General features: G+C 55.9%; 5 protein-coding genes across 5 annotated transcripts; 3 read left to right on the top strand and 2 right to left on the bottom strand.

Annotated features, from left to right (window-relative positions):
• Positions 1–584: 584 nt before the first annotated feature.
• On the top strand, positions 585–3,085 carry IWZ02DRAFT_68993 (cyclin-like protein). The gene is made up of 3 exons (XM_066771077.1): positions 585–1,812; positions 1,863–2,417; positions 2,471–3,085. Exons 1-3 carry the CDS (start codon positions 685–687, stop codon positions 2,753–2,755), a joined length of 1,968 nt encoding a protein of 655 aa, XP_066619665.1. The 5' UTR covers positions 585–684; the 3' UTR covers positions 2,756–3,085.
• Positions 3,086–3,954: 869 nt separating this feature from the next.
• IWZ02DRAFT_460145 (U6 small nuclear ribonucleoprotein) lies at positions 3,955–5,093 on the bottom strand. Its single transcript, XM_066768135.1, has 3 exons — positions 4,681–5,093; positions 4,529–4,621; positions 3,955–4,432 (listed from the first exon to the last, which is right to left on the bottom strand). Exons 1-3 carry the CDS (start codon positions 4,807–4,809, stop codon positions 4,355–4,357), a joined length of 300 nt encoding a protein of 99 aa, XP_066619666.1. The 5' UTR covers positions 4,810–5,093; the 3' UTR covers positions 3,955–4,354.
• A 201-nt stretch (positions 5,094–5,294) lies between these two features.
• Positions 5,295–7,764, top strand: IWZ02DRAFT_69003 (YAP-binding/ALF4/Glomulin). Its single transcript, XM_066771078.1, has one exon. The coding sequence runs from the start codon at positions 5,384–5,386 to the stop codon at positions 7,424–7,426; it is 2,043 nt and encodes a 680-aa protein (XP_066619667.1). The 5' UTR covers positions 5,295–5,383; the 3' UTR covers positions 7,427–7,764.
• Positions 7,765–8,101: 337 nt separating this feature from the next.
• Positions 8,102–8,908, top strand: IWZ02DRAFT_471475 (Haloacid dehalogenase-like hydrolase-domain-containing protein; the record flags this gene model as incomplete). The annotated part of the gene is made up of 1 exon (XM_066768877.1): positions 8,102–8,908. One exon carries the CDS (start codon positions 8,102–8,104, stop codon positions 8,906–8,908), a length of 807 nt encoding a protein of 268 aa, XP_066619668.1.
• A 1,065-nt stretch (positions 8,909–9,973) lies between these two features.
• IWZ02DRAFT_501854 (uncharacterized protein) lies at positions 9,974–12,425 on the bottom strand. Its single transcript, XM_066770290.1, has 2 exons — positions 11,655–12,425; positions 9,974–11,604 (listed from the first exon to the last, which is right to left on the bottom strand). Exons 1-2 carry the CDS (start codon positions 12,332–12,334, stop codon positions 10,335–10,337), a joined length of 1,950 nt encoding a protein of 649 aa, XP_066619669.1. The 5' UTR covers positions 12,335–12,425; the 3' UTR covers positions 9,974–10,334.
• Between the last annotated feature and the right edge of the window lie 312 nt (positions 12,426–12,737).

The raw sequence follows: 12,737 nt of genomic DNA on the forward strand, positions 1-12,737 counted from the left end.
ACGGCGACCGTGGGCGCTTGTTTCAAGCTTCGCTGGGGCGCGAGGACCGGTAGGGCAGCCATGGGTCATGGTGCGGTTGCCCGGCACCAAAGCGCCGGGATCCAGGTTTGCCCGTCCCGACGCGCTTACCCGTTGGGGTTGGGCGGTCGTAGCACTGTTTACTTACAGCCGTGTTTACCTCCAGTCGCCTGCTTAGACGTCAACAGTCGCTGGTCGTGCCAAGCGACTACCTACCTTTCGCTTTCCATTCTCCCTCGCCCCACGCCAGCTCCATTCTTCCCCAAGCACTGCTTATCCACGCTTCTCTTACGGATAGCTATACGTGCTTCACTCTCCTCGCCCAGCGCAGTCTCTCCGACCGTCGCGACTCCAAGGACGCGCGCCGCCGCTGTTTCCATCTTGTCGTCCCGTCTCGTCTGTTGTTCTCCGCAGTCATCTCCGGAGAACGCTGTCCGTCTGTTTATCCCGACAACACAGACGTGACGACAGACGACTTTTTGGATCTGCGCTCATCATGGACGCCAAGGTGCGTTGCTCCAGCACCCGCCCACCCTTTGACCACCCGTTCGCGTCCATCCACATTCAACTCTCTTTTTACCACCTGCAGATCCTGGCCTCTGCGCTCTCCATCCTCCATTCCCAATATCTCCTCCAACCTCTGAGCGCTGATTGACGCCGCTAACAATGTCCGATGAACAGCCTCAGCGACCTCTGCGGTCTCTTCGCATCCACAATGAGAACAACGTACCAGCCGCGGTCCCGTCCAAGACAATTCACCAACGCAACAAGTCCACCCCCGCCTTGTCGACTGTTGCGCAGACGGGTGGCATCAAGGCTGCTGCAAAGCGCACTGCTTTTGCAGATGTCAGCAACACGTCTCGCAGCATCAAGGTGGTCAAGGACGACTTCGTCGCGCCCAGTAAACAAAGCAGTAACAAGAAAGACTCGAGTCTGCCCACCCTCCAAGAGTCCTCGAAGCCGTCTGCCATCCTCCGTCCTGCTCAGCGGCCCGTCAGCTCCATCACGCACAAGGCAAGCGCTCCCGAAACAGTTTCAACGGCCCTGCCCAAAAACGCGGAACATGTCCCACCGAAGAAGCTTGGCTCGAAGCGCAACACTGCAGTCTTCAGGGAGCCTGTTGAACTCGATGCGCCTGATCACGACGACGTTGAAGACGCCAATGACGCGCTGGACCACAATTCCCGTCCCATGCGCCGCGAGAGGAGCAACACTGCCCCTCAACTGTCCCCGCCATCGGAGAAGCTCCCAAAAATCGCCACTGCTTCCGAGGACGCCATCGAAGACCACATTGCCCCAATTGCCCGCGAAGAGTCAGTCACCAGCATCGAAACAGCTGTTGCGCCTGAGGAATGCCAAAATTACATCACATATGGAGATGAGAGCCCGGTAGAAGAGGAGGAGCCAGCGTCCCCTAGCTTGAAGGAAGAGGACGAGGCTCTTGACAATCATGACATCAACGAGCTGGAAGGGGACATTGAAAAGGCCGACAAGGCCCTGTTGGCCGCTGAAGACAAATTTGAGGAGCACTGGGAAGAGGAAGATGAAGAATATTATGACGCTGACGGCTACACTACGACGCGTTCTCTGAGGCCAAGGACGGACAACACCACTGGAGGAGCTACCATTGTCCTTGCCCCCAGGTTCACCGCACGCACTCGCCGGCGGTTGGAGGAGTGCAAGAAGCTGGCATTGAAGCACAAGACACAGGAGGACTACGAAGACGAGGCTTGGGACACGTCGATGGTGGCCGAATACGGAGACGAAATTTTCGAGTACATGAGATCCCTCGAGGTAAGTTGTTCACTCGGTTCCTGGTGTTTCCTTGCTCACCCGTAATTCAGGAGAGGATGAAGCCGAATCCATTTTACATGGACAACCAGGCCGAGATTCAATGGTCCATGCGCTCGGTCCTCATGGACTGGCTTGTTCAGGTTCACCACCGATTCACACTCCTTCCAGAGACACTCTTTCTTGCTGTCAACTACGTCGACCGTTTCTTATCTTGCAAAGTTGTGTCGCTGGGCAAGCTTCAGCTTGTCGGTGCGACTGCTATCTTCGTCGCCGCCAAGTACGAGGAGATCAACTGCCCGTCGGTTTCCGAAATTGTGTACATGGTTGACGGTGGATACACTGTCGACGAAATCCTCAAAGCTGAGCGCTTTATGCTCAGCATGCTTCAATTCGAGCTTGGCTGGCCTGGTCCCATGAGCTTTCTCCGGAGAATCAGCAAAGCTGACGACTACGACTTGGAGACACGCACCCTTGCCAAATACTTCCTTGAGATTACCATTATGGATGAACGCTTTGTCGGATGCCCTCCCAGCTTCACGGCTGCTGGCGCTCATTGTCTTGCTCGCATCATGTTGAAAAAGGGAGCAGTCTGCAAGGGCGAGTGGGTAAGTGAATCGCAGAGGTGGTATGCTGCACCTTCCCAGCTGACTCTTAACAGGGCCCATGCCATGTGCACTACTCTGGCTATACCTACGACCAGATTCGTCCCCTTGTTTCGGTTATCCTGGAATGCAGCCAGCATCCGCAGAAGCATCATGCCGCCGTCTACGAAAAGTACTCTGACAAGCGCTTCAAGCGCGCGTCGTTGTTTGTTGAACAAGAGATCCGCAAGGGATTTACCCTTCCCGACTTCCCTTGTCGAGATGACTATGAAAAGAAGTACGGACCTCTAAACACTTGCCACCCGCCACCCAACATCTTGCGCTACGCCAAAAAGGATTGAAGCAGGCAGGTCTGCCGTTCTTTCATGGTACTATAATGCCGTTTCATGCGAGCCTGGGATTCCCGCGGTGTGCAACAATTTTCCAAGAAAAAAAAAAAAAAAAAAGTAAGCGTGGCTTGCTGCATACCCTTCACCTGCTTTGTTTACCCCCTGATTACAATCAACGAACCCTCCCCCTGCTTTCGCGTCATTATCATTTGTTCTTCGGAGTTTGCTCTTCTCACGCGGTCGGGGCCAAGTTGAATGACATTTTTCCTCTCTCTTAGGCTCAATTGTCCCTAGAGACAGAAGCCTGACTTGATACCCCCAATAAACACAGACTAGTGGCTACCTTGGCTCTCAAAGACCACCTGCACAGCGAATTCGGCAAGCTTGCGATTGCTTTTCACTCGGCCAAGGCGGTGGCGTGCTCGAAAACACCAGTTGAATTTTGGGCAAGGGGCTCTATTTGGACGAGTCAGCAACACTCACATCTTGCTCGTCCTTGACAAGGTTGACAGCTCTTCTCTCTTGCGAGAAGTGATACCCAAGCTCTACCTTTTTTGGACAGGCTGCCCGCCGCCCGACATTTCGACAATCTTGTCGGGCTTGTTTTTCCTTTCTCCTCTTTCATTTTTGTGGTTTCGATTGCATTTCAGCTCTCCGGACGTTTCTTCTTCATGGATTCAATGCACACACCCCCTCAACAAGACACAAAGATAACGACGTCACGAGGCGACGATACACGTAATCATCCAGCACAATTTTCCCCTATTCCCCCGCTTCCCCAAGACAGCGATTCCCCCCTTTTTTGCCTTCTTTTCGATTGTTGCAGCGTTCGCACTTAGATGGGTGCTTGTGCTTCCGCCGATTCTGGAGGATTGGACGAACAGGGTTCGGGTGCGGGCGCTAAAGGAGTATTGAGAAGTGCATGTGGGCTTGGACCGGGCAATCGACTGGCTGGATCATCAAAGACTGATTGAAGACGCGCTACGGGGATAGTCTAGACGATCCAGCATGAGGGTCCAATAAACTCTTTTCTTCTTCTATCCCATCTCGACGCCCAGCTGTGTGCTCGAGTCGAATCTGGTGGTGGTGGCAACACGCCTCCGATTGGAGTCTCGTCGTCGTCGCCATGGCAACGGTGAGGGGTCACGAACTGCTTGCGGAGAATGACGCAGCGAGGTGCTGAGTAAAAGAGTAAGACTGAGCACAAGAAATGCTTTAGAATGCTTCTGAATTTTTTTCATTGGCGCTGGCAACCACACGCACGATAACGGCACGCTCGGCACCTCTGCTACCTGCTGAAGAGAGACTGTGTTGCCGCAGCCGGGCAAGCCACATTGGGTGTCATGATATGGCAACCAGCCTTGCCGAGCCCAAACTCCTCTGGTTCTACCCAGAGGGCATCTTTTCCGAGCAGTGCGTTCGCATTTAGAGGTATGCCAGGCGCTTGTTAGGTTGCAGACAAGCCGTTTCCCACAGACCTTGCTGCCGTTCCTTTTTCCACCAGCATCATGCACGCCTTGTCCAGTTTTTGGAAACCCTTCTCTCATTCTAGCTTCTGCCGTGTTCCGCTTGCCCTCGGCTGGCCGTCTCGTCGTTTGCTGGTTTTGTGCATCATGAGGCTGCTTGTGGGGAAATCAGGACGACCGAATCGCCTCGTACAAACAGCATTTCGGACTGCTTCTTGACCGTCTGTGTACCGCGAATTAGCCCGGATGTCCACAAAAGCTACCCGCAGACGATGGGTTACGGCATAATGTTGGACGGCTCTTTGCGCCTACTACTCACCCGCACAACGTCTTCCTCGTTCTCATCCTCCTCAACTACGTATATCGTCTCTTCGACGTCGCCGAGGACCAAATTGCAGTGCGAATCGTAGGCCTGCGCCCCTCCATGTCAGCATGACAAGACATCTGCTTGTTTGCGTTTGCGCGACTTACGTGTAGCCGTCCCTGCAGTTCGCGATCGCCTCTGAGCTTGACAAACACGACCTCGTCGAGGCACAGGCGCACGAGGTCGAGCGGCTCGTTAACAGGCGCGCCGGCGCCGGCATCTTCGACGTCAGCCATCGGACGGCTGCTCCAGCGGAAGGAAAGGTGGTGGTGCGTGGATTACCAGGGTGGATGGAGAATTGGATGTCCGTGTGGTCGAGCTGACGCTGGTGGACGGGTGCCGGTTGTGTTCCTGGCCTCCCGTCGGAGCTACCTAGCGCCAAGAGCGGCGGGGCGGAACGCAGAGCGCGGAAGTCAGCTGAGTCCCGCTCCACCCGCCGCCCGGCTCCGTGCAGATTGCCGTCATTGATTGCGAGCGGAGGTCAGGTCTTCGGGCTCGTGCTTTGATGATTTCCCGTGGCTTCGAATGATTCTAATTTGGCTCATCCACAGCCTCCCACCATGCATGGCACCTCGCAATGCACGTGATGTTGATTGGAGCTGATCTGCCCCGTCTGAAACTGCCACGACCATGACGTGCAATTCGTCGGATCAGGACTCCACCAACCCTGCCAGTCATCATTAATTCCAGATCCACCGTGACTGCGCCTCCATCCATCCGTCCATCCATCCTTTGTAAACACCCTTCACGGCAGCCGTCGCTCTCTCTCTCTCTCCAGCTCCACACCTCCCGCACCAGCAACCGCTCACCATGGCCTCCGATGACGAGCATCCCCTCCTCGCGGGGCGACCCCCGGTCATGGATCACTTGACGTATCTGACGCTCATTGAGCACAACCTCACTCCGGAACTACTTCCTATGCTCCACACAGTTCTTCAAGATGCGGAACTCACCTCCAACATTGGCTGGGACCTCGTCATTCTGCTTCTTCCACTTCTTCCAGCGTCCGAAGTGTGCCTGCAAGACATTGCACGGTTGGGAAATCCACGTGAGGTTTGCTTGAAAGTCACAGAGGCACTCCGGCTCCTCGACTTTGATGGTCAACAGCAAGAAGAGGAGGATGACGACGAGGCTCTTGCTCGCGCGGCAGACGACGCCGTGCTGTCAGACGATGAGAGCGTTGGCAGCAAGCAAGGCGAGTTTGCGCCGAACCGTCCGTCCAAGGCTGCTCTCCCGGTCCTGCAGTTCAACGCCTTGCTCTCCATGCTCGCCATATTGCATCCGCGCATCAAGACCAAATACCCCAGCCGCTTCTTGTCCACGACTCTCCAGGCTGTGCTGAGAAGTTACGGCGAGGCGGGCGCATACACGGGCGACCTCACCCCTGCAGTGACGCAGTTTGTCAAGACGCTATCTGGAACCAAGAGACCGCATCTGCCTCCGAGGACCAGCAGCTTTTCGGTGGCGGCGAGCCCGCCCGCCACAGAATCCGCTCCAGACCCAGAGGCCACGCTAGAAGACGCGTCGTCCCCTGAGGAGGATGCTCTTCAAAAGAGGCTGCTGCAGTCGTTCCTCACTCACATCCTGGAAGATTACATGGATTCCCTCAGCTCGGACGGGGATCTGCCTGCTCTGGCCGTGACCAGCAGAGTGCACGAGAAGCTGCATCCAGAGAGGACAATACCGAACAAGAAGTCTGTCGCGGACCGCTTCAACGAAGAAGAGCCCCTTGTTGCGCGAGTCGGCATCGTGGGCCAGTTGGCCGCTTTGGCAGTTGACCTTGAGCTGAGATCGGACGACCTCTACAAGACCATTATCGACCCGACGCCAGAGGCGAAAAGCCTTTCAAACGAGGAAGACGACCCTCCAGCTTCGGCTGCGGACATCCCGCTTTCAAAAACCGGCGCACTGTACCTCTACACTTCGCGCAAGGTCGGCGAGACGCTGTACGAGCAACCCTCAGATGCCAGAAATATTTCGATATTCCCCGACCACGCAACCATTCTGCAAAACTTTGTCGGTGTTGAATTCGCTGGAGATACCGGCCTGCATTCGGACGCCCTGATCGACTCGATTCTTGCCCTTGGTGTTTTGGCAGTCGAGAAAAATGAGGTTGGCGAGCCGAAGGAGGATGACGAGTTTGTGCGCTATCTCCAGACGACGTCACTCATTTCGGCCAACAGTCCGTCGCCTACCCTCCGCTACCACGCGCACTATCTCACGTCGACGGTCCTCCGCTCTCAACCATCCGACGTCGTGCGCTTGTCATTCATCCGAGACACTCTCGAGCACTGTCCGTACGAAAACCTCAAAGCCGTTGCAGTTGGTTGGCTTAAGGGCGAGACGGTCGAGGCCAACCTGTCTGCCCTGCAACCCTCCAGCCAGCCGTCTGGCCATTCGCACTCGCGCAACGTGTCGACGTCGTCTGCCATTTCCGAGGTCGTCACGCCATCCATCTTCGCCACTCCTGTCGCCCTAGCCACTACTGCGCCCTTCCTCTTCCCTGACCTCACGCGCGACTTGACCGGCCCATCGCTTAGCGAGGCGTGGACCAAGTTCAAGCTGGATCTCTCCTTCTACCTCGCTACGCTCAACTTTTACATCATCTTGCTGACGGCACAGCCGCTGCACAAGCAGCTGGATGTGCAAGGCCTGCACGAGGGCAACGACGTGGGAGGGAGCTTTCTGTACCCGTTGCGCCAGGCATCGCAGACGTTCAAGAAGGCGCTGGGTGAAGGTGGAGAGTTGAGGGCTGAAGGCGAGGATGTGGAGAGCGGGCTGGCGGAATTGAGTCTCTTGGAGCATGTTTTGGATCGGGTTGAGGAGGGCGTCAAGGCGCTGAATGGTGCTTGATAGGAGGGACAATTGCGGCATGGGTTGGGTCGTTTCTGTGCATGGACCGGATAGGCTTCCTAGCGGGTTCTTCTGCGGTGAGAATGTTGATAATCCTTTGACCTGTACATCTGACGATATTGGTGATGGTTCGATGCAAGGGGTGGGGTGGGCTGCACGTGGAGAGGGCACGCGGGGGGCGTCCAGGGCCGACGGAAGGCGCTAACCCAGGTTGGCCCCACTGTTTCGGAAACGCCTGAAGAACCGGAAGCAGAAGGGAAGGAATGCCCGAGCGAGCTACTCCCATCCCACCCCGTCCACATCCACATCCACATCCACATCCACGTCCCCAAAAAGAAGCTCACCATGACGAGAGGGCAACGACAACAACAACATTCGGGCCAAAAATGGAAGCCGTGACCTGTCTCATTGACTAAAATCTTTTCTCCTCCTTCTGCGCTGTTCTGTCTTCCTGTCCCACCTCTCCACACCAGTCTCCACGTCTGCTCTTGGGAACCCCACACTTCGTCACGATAAACAAACCCATTCGCGCCCATTGCGCCCTCCAATCTATACCGCTCACGTCACCTCACCTCCGCCCCATTGGCCTGCGTGCCAGCTGCCTCACATACCCAGCCACCAGTTCAACCGCCCTCCCCGACCCACGACAAGCCACTCTCTCAACCGCCATCCACCATGCCGACGACGCACCCGCTCACGCACTTCGAGGCCCTCACCTTCGACGTCTACGGCACGCTCGTAGACTGGGAAACGGGCATCTACACGGCGCTCTCGCCGCTGCTCGACCGGCTACACAGTCTCAACCCGGACCACCCATACCTCTCATCGCGCAGCACGGCGCTGCGCGCCTTCGTGACGCACGAATCCGCCATCCAATCGAGCCACCCGGACCTGCCGTACCCGCTGCTCCTCGGCGAAGCGTACAAAGCGCTCGCGGAGCAGCTGCCCGTCGACGCGCCGTCAGAATCCGAAGTGGCCACCTTCGGCGCGAGCGTGGGGCGGTGGCCTGCGTTCCCAGACACGGTCGACGCGCTGCGCCGGCTTCGGCGCTTCTACAAACTCGTCGTGCTGTCCAACGTCGACCGGGCCAGCCTGGCGAACTCGATTGCCGGACCCCTCGGCGGCACGCCGTTCGACCGGCTCTTCACGGCGCAGGACGTCGGCAGCTACAAGCCGGCGCGCGCAAATTTTGAATTCTTGATCGCGGGCGTCGAGAAGGATTTGAACGTGCCCAAGGATAGGATTCTGCATACGGCGCAGAGCCTCTTTCATGATCATGAGCCGGCAAAGGCGGTTGGGCTGGCCAGCGCGTGGATTGCCCGCGGCACCCGCGAGGGCGAGGCCGAGAGCATCATGGGCGGCAAGATTGACGAGTTTGAGGGCCGTGTCAACTTTTCGTGGAAATTTCACAGCATGGGCGAGATGGCTGATGCTGTCGAAGCGGCGTTCAGGGAGGAGGGTCTTGAGCCTCGGAGACCGTGAGCTGCACTGACTGCTGCTCCTCGTTCATACACACCTTATATACTAGCGGAAGAAGGAAAGGAAGAAGAATTGTCTAAGGGCCGGCAGTACGATGGCTTCGTTGTCGCAGTCGGTCAGGAGATCAGGAGGACTAGAAGGACCGAGGTGTTTGTGTCGTATTGTACTGTACTACTACCACCAAGACAGAGCCTAATCCTCTTCGCGTTTGTATTGCTATCACTACCACTACCACTTCTATCATGGGTTTCCGCGAACTTGTCTTGTCTTTTCTTCCCTTTCTTCCCCTCCTTTCCCTTCCATTCTCACCGCCGTCGCTGTCGCCGTTGCCATTTGAGCTGCGGCAGCCAGACAAGTAGTTAAATTCAATCACTTGGTGTACTGTACGACCAAGTAAGGTACCTAGCCTATTCTTTTCCGTCACGACTGGCTGGCTGGCTGGCTGGCTGGCTGGTTTTTTGGCGTATCGACTACCTAGATCGAATGGAGTTAAATCAAATCAAATTCAACGGAGCTGAGTTGAGTTACGGTAGGTCGAGAGTACCTATGCATGTATTTGTATGGTAAACAAGGCGGTCGGACTGAACTGACTCGAATTGGACGTGCGGGTTGAGTAGGTAGGTAGGTAGGTGGGTAGTTATGGGCAAGTAAGTAAGTGATGATGGCGATGGTGATGTGAGATGGGATACCGAGTCTTGAATACCGGGACCGTACCTTTGAGGCGGATTGCGGTGCGGGATGTGTTTATCTTTTCGTCGTTTGCTTTTCGTTTGCTTTTCGTACCTACCTTACCCACCCACCCCTTTTATCGACCGATTTGGCTTGGTTGAACGCCCCTTTTGGGTGTTTGGTGCTTTACTACCAGATTGACGACGACGGAGGAAGCAGTGTGTAAGGTATGAGGTGATGTAGGTTTCTATGTACTTCGGAGACGTAGATTGGACAACTTTTGGGTTCTTCCTCCTTGCTTTCGTCCCTGTTGGACCGACAGCGATGAGTGAGGGAGTGAGTGAGTGAGTGGCACGGTGGTGTGTTGTTGCTTTTTCAAGACAAACGACATAGATGGATGGATGGATGGATGGATGGGTGAGCGGAAGGGAGAAATGGAGGTAGAAGCAAGACTTGCAATATGTTTGCAGCAACTTGGAGAGGCAGCCCCACGCCCATGAGATGGAAGTATGTACGGAACATCAATGTGTAGGTAGCAGGCCTGCGCTGCACTAGACAGACACGCCTGTCTAGGTACAGAGATAACGATGCCACGGATTGTCATCGAGAACGGCGTAATGATTCCCCACGACATGGCCGCAATCCGGACATTCCAAACGACACTCTCTCGCATCTTATCCTAACAACGCCCACAGCAAGCACAATCTCTTCATTCTCAACACCGATAACCATCAGTCTCCGCCTCCTGACTCATCGCTGCTCAAAATGGAATACAATCCGCCTTTTTAGTGCTCCTCCTGAAGCGCTTGGAAGCTCGCTGCGGCGGCGGCGACGGGCGCGATGGGCTCGTTGGGCTCTCGGCCGCCGTCTCGTACCGATGCTCGCTGCCACCACTCCCATCACCACCACCACCACCACTGGGCGCCCGCATCATCTGTTCCCTGCGCCTCTGTCGCCTGTCGGCTTTGCTGCTCCTAGCCGCCGCAGCACCGCCATCTTCCGCAACCCCAGCACTCCTGCGTCGCTTGGCCTTGACAGCATCCTTCTCCGCCTCCTTCTCCTTCTTGCTCCGCTTGGCACGCGGCTCGTCGCCCGGCACCCCTTCTTGCTGGTCCTGCTCCTTCTGTTGTCGGTGTTCGTCTTGCACATTGCCTGTCTCATCTTCCTCCGTCGCCTGGGACATGAAGGACGAGCGCTTGCGCTTCCGCCCCGCACGCGCCTTGGCCGCGACGGCTTTGCTCGCTAGGGCGCGGCGCGCGTGAGCCTCGGCTAGCCGGCGGTCGACTTCATTGCTAATGTCGTCGAATTCGGAGCGGAGGGCTAGCTGCGCCGAGGAAGCGTAGGCAGGGTGGATTTCGTCGGCGTGGTCTGACCTCGTTTGTTGTTCGTCTTGTGGTTGGTGATTACGCTGTTGTTGTCGTTGCTGCTCGATTGTATCTGTCGATGGAGAGCCTCTGACTGAGAACGTGGCCATGGGAGGAGGCTGCGGCCGGGCTGATGGTCTCGTTGACTCGTCGAGGCGTGCTTTTTTGCCTGGCTTCGTTACTGAGATCTGAGCCTGGCTTGATGCCGCTTCCGCCGCGTCCATTGCCTCAAAACGTACGGGAACGGTGTCTGCATGTCTCTTCTTGGGCTGTTGAGCTCCTGGTGCTGGTGACGAACTTGAAGGTGCCGGCGTCGGTTGATTCCATGACTTTGCATTCTGTTCGGTTTCAACAGAGGCCGGAGACCTCTTTGGCTTTTTGCTCTGCGGACATGTTTGAGGGCTTCCATTGCTTGCATCGCTGCTCAAGCGCCGCTTAGATCCGGCAGTCGGAGTGGTGATGGGAGCGCAAAAGTGGCGCACAAGTATGGGGTCGACGTGATGGCTTTTGATTCGCGTCCCGTTCAGCTGCGAGGCTGCTCGATTTGCAGCCTGGTAATCGGATAGGTCCAAGGTCGCCATGTATCGTGTTTTGCACTCTCCCGAAAGACCATGGATCTTGGTTTCAGCAAGTCGGGGCAAGCGTAGAGCGTGCTTGAGGGTAACCCTAAGACCGAGGATTAGAAGACATCAACTGATGCGCACCGTGTTACTTACGGGCCAACGCTCTCAAAGTGCTTCCGCAGTTCCTCTTCATGTACGTCAAGGGGTATATTTGCCACGATGATGCGGTTTTGCATACTTCCCTCGTCCTTGGTTTCATCCGGAAACAGGTTCTCATGCCAAGACGGGCGCATTGATTGGAACGACCTGAGCATTCCATTTGGGAACGGGGGAAGCACTGGTGGAAATGCAGGCATGTACAGATTTGGATGTTCGGAGATGCGCTGGCGCTTTGCGGCATTCCCAGCTTGGTCCGGTTCTATGTCATATTTGCTTTTTCTCCACGATGGCTTGTTTGAGTCATTGGTCTGGACATTGGCGGGCGCCTTTGGTTGCGTCCCATTTGCTTTGGATGTAGAAGGACTCTTGTCTTGAATCTGAAGGCCCTCCATGAGTTCCCCAGCGCGCTTTGCATCCTGCAAGATTTTCTCGGCTCTTTCATTCATTTGCTTGAGTTCCGCCGCGACAGGAGTAGACTGATTACTCTGGATACCGGATACATAGTCACGCATTTGCCGCATCATGGCCTGGTGACTTTTCAAATTGGATAGGTGCGCTTCAAAAAGCGCGTCCAGCGCAGCTTTGTCAGGCGCCGCCATGTTGAGCGACGGATGATTTGGTCCAGTACGGAGTTTTCGTAAGGATGTCGAATGTGGCGTAATGGTCGCGATCATGCCATCTACGACATGATTTCATCCAAATCCCGAGCTAGTACGTCGATAAAGGCCAAGAATGTTTTGAAGTCCGATGTTTTGAATGTCGAGGGGCCGGAAGCGGGTTGAAGGCGGTTGGTTGCCAGAGACGTCTTGGCCCATCTCGCCGAGTCGGACCGAAGTTGCGGCAGATCTGCAGCATGGATCAACCGCAAACCGGCACCTCAACTGTATCACTGCCAGACCAACCATCTCATCAACTTCTTCTCAAAACTGCATCAATCGCCGAATTTGGTGCTTCATCGTTTGATTTCCGTCGTCCACAGCGTCGACCAACTGATACAGCCGACTCGAGCTGGTTCACGGGCGTCCGCACCGCCTCTGCAACTCCCGCAGGCGCGCTTTTGCAGCGTGTATCCAACGG

Source organism: Phyllosticta citriasiana (genome assembly GCF_038021145.1).
Source record: "Phyllosticta citriasiana strain CBS 120426 chromosome Unknown IWZ02scaffold_13, whole genome shotgun sequence".
NCBI lineage: Eukaryota > Fungi > Ascomycota > Dothideomycetes > Botryosphaeriales > Phyllostictaceae > Phyllosticta > Phyllosticta citriasiana.

Bases quoted from the DNA above. Each gene is read 5' to 3' on its own strand.
- IWZ02DRAFT_68993 (XM_066771077.1), top strand. From the start codon at position 685: ATGTCCGATGAACAGCCTCAGCGACCTCTGCGGTCTCTTCGCATCCAC. The intron at 1,813-1,862 runs GTAAGTTGTTCA...CCCGTAATTCAG, and splicing joins AGTACATGAGATCCCTCGAG to GAGAGGATGAAGCCGAATCC. The intron at 2,418-2,470 runs GTAAGTGAATCG...GACTCTTAACAG, and splicing joins CAGTCTGCAAGGGCGAGTGG to GGCCCATGCCATGTGCACTA.
- IWZ02DRAFT_69003 (XM_066771078.1), top strand. From the start codon at position 5,384: ATGGCCTCCGATGACGAGCATCCCCTCCTCGCGGGGCGACCCCCGGTC.
- IWZ02DRAFT_460145 (XM_066768135.1), bottom strand. From the start codon at position 4,809: ATGGCTGACGTCGAAGATGCCGGCGCCGGCGCGCCTGTTAACGAGCCG. The intron at 4,622-4,680 runs GTAAGTCGCGCA...GGAGGGGCGCAG, and splicing joins AACTGCAGGGACGGCTACAC to GCCTACGATTCGCACTGCAA. The intron at 4,433-4,528 runs GTGAGTAGTAGG...CGCGGTACACAG, and splicing joins ACGAGGAAGACGTTGTGCGG to ACGGTCAAGAAGCAGTCCGA.
- IWZ02DRAFT_501854 (XM_066770290.1), bottom strand. From the start codon at position 12,334: ATGATCGCGACCATTACGCCACATTCGACATCCTTACGAAAACTCCGT. The intron at 11,605-11,654 runs GTAAGTAACACG...CCTCGGTCTTAG, and splicing joins CACTTTGAGAGCGTTGGCCC to GGTTACCCTCAAGCACGCTC.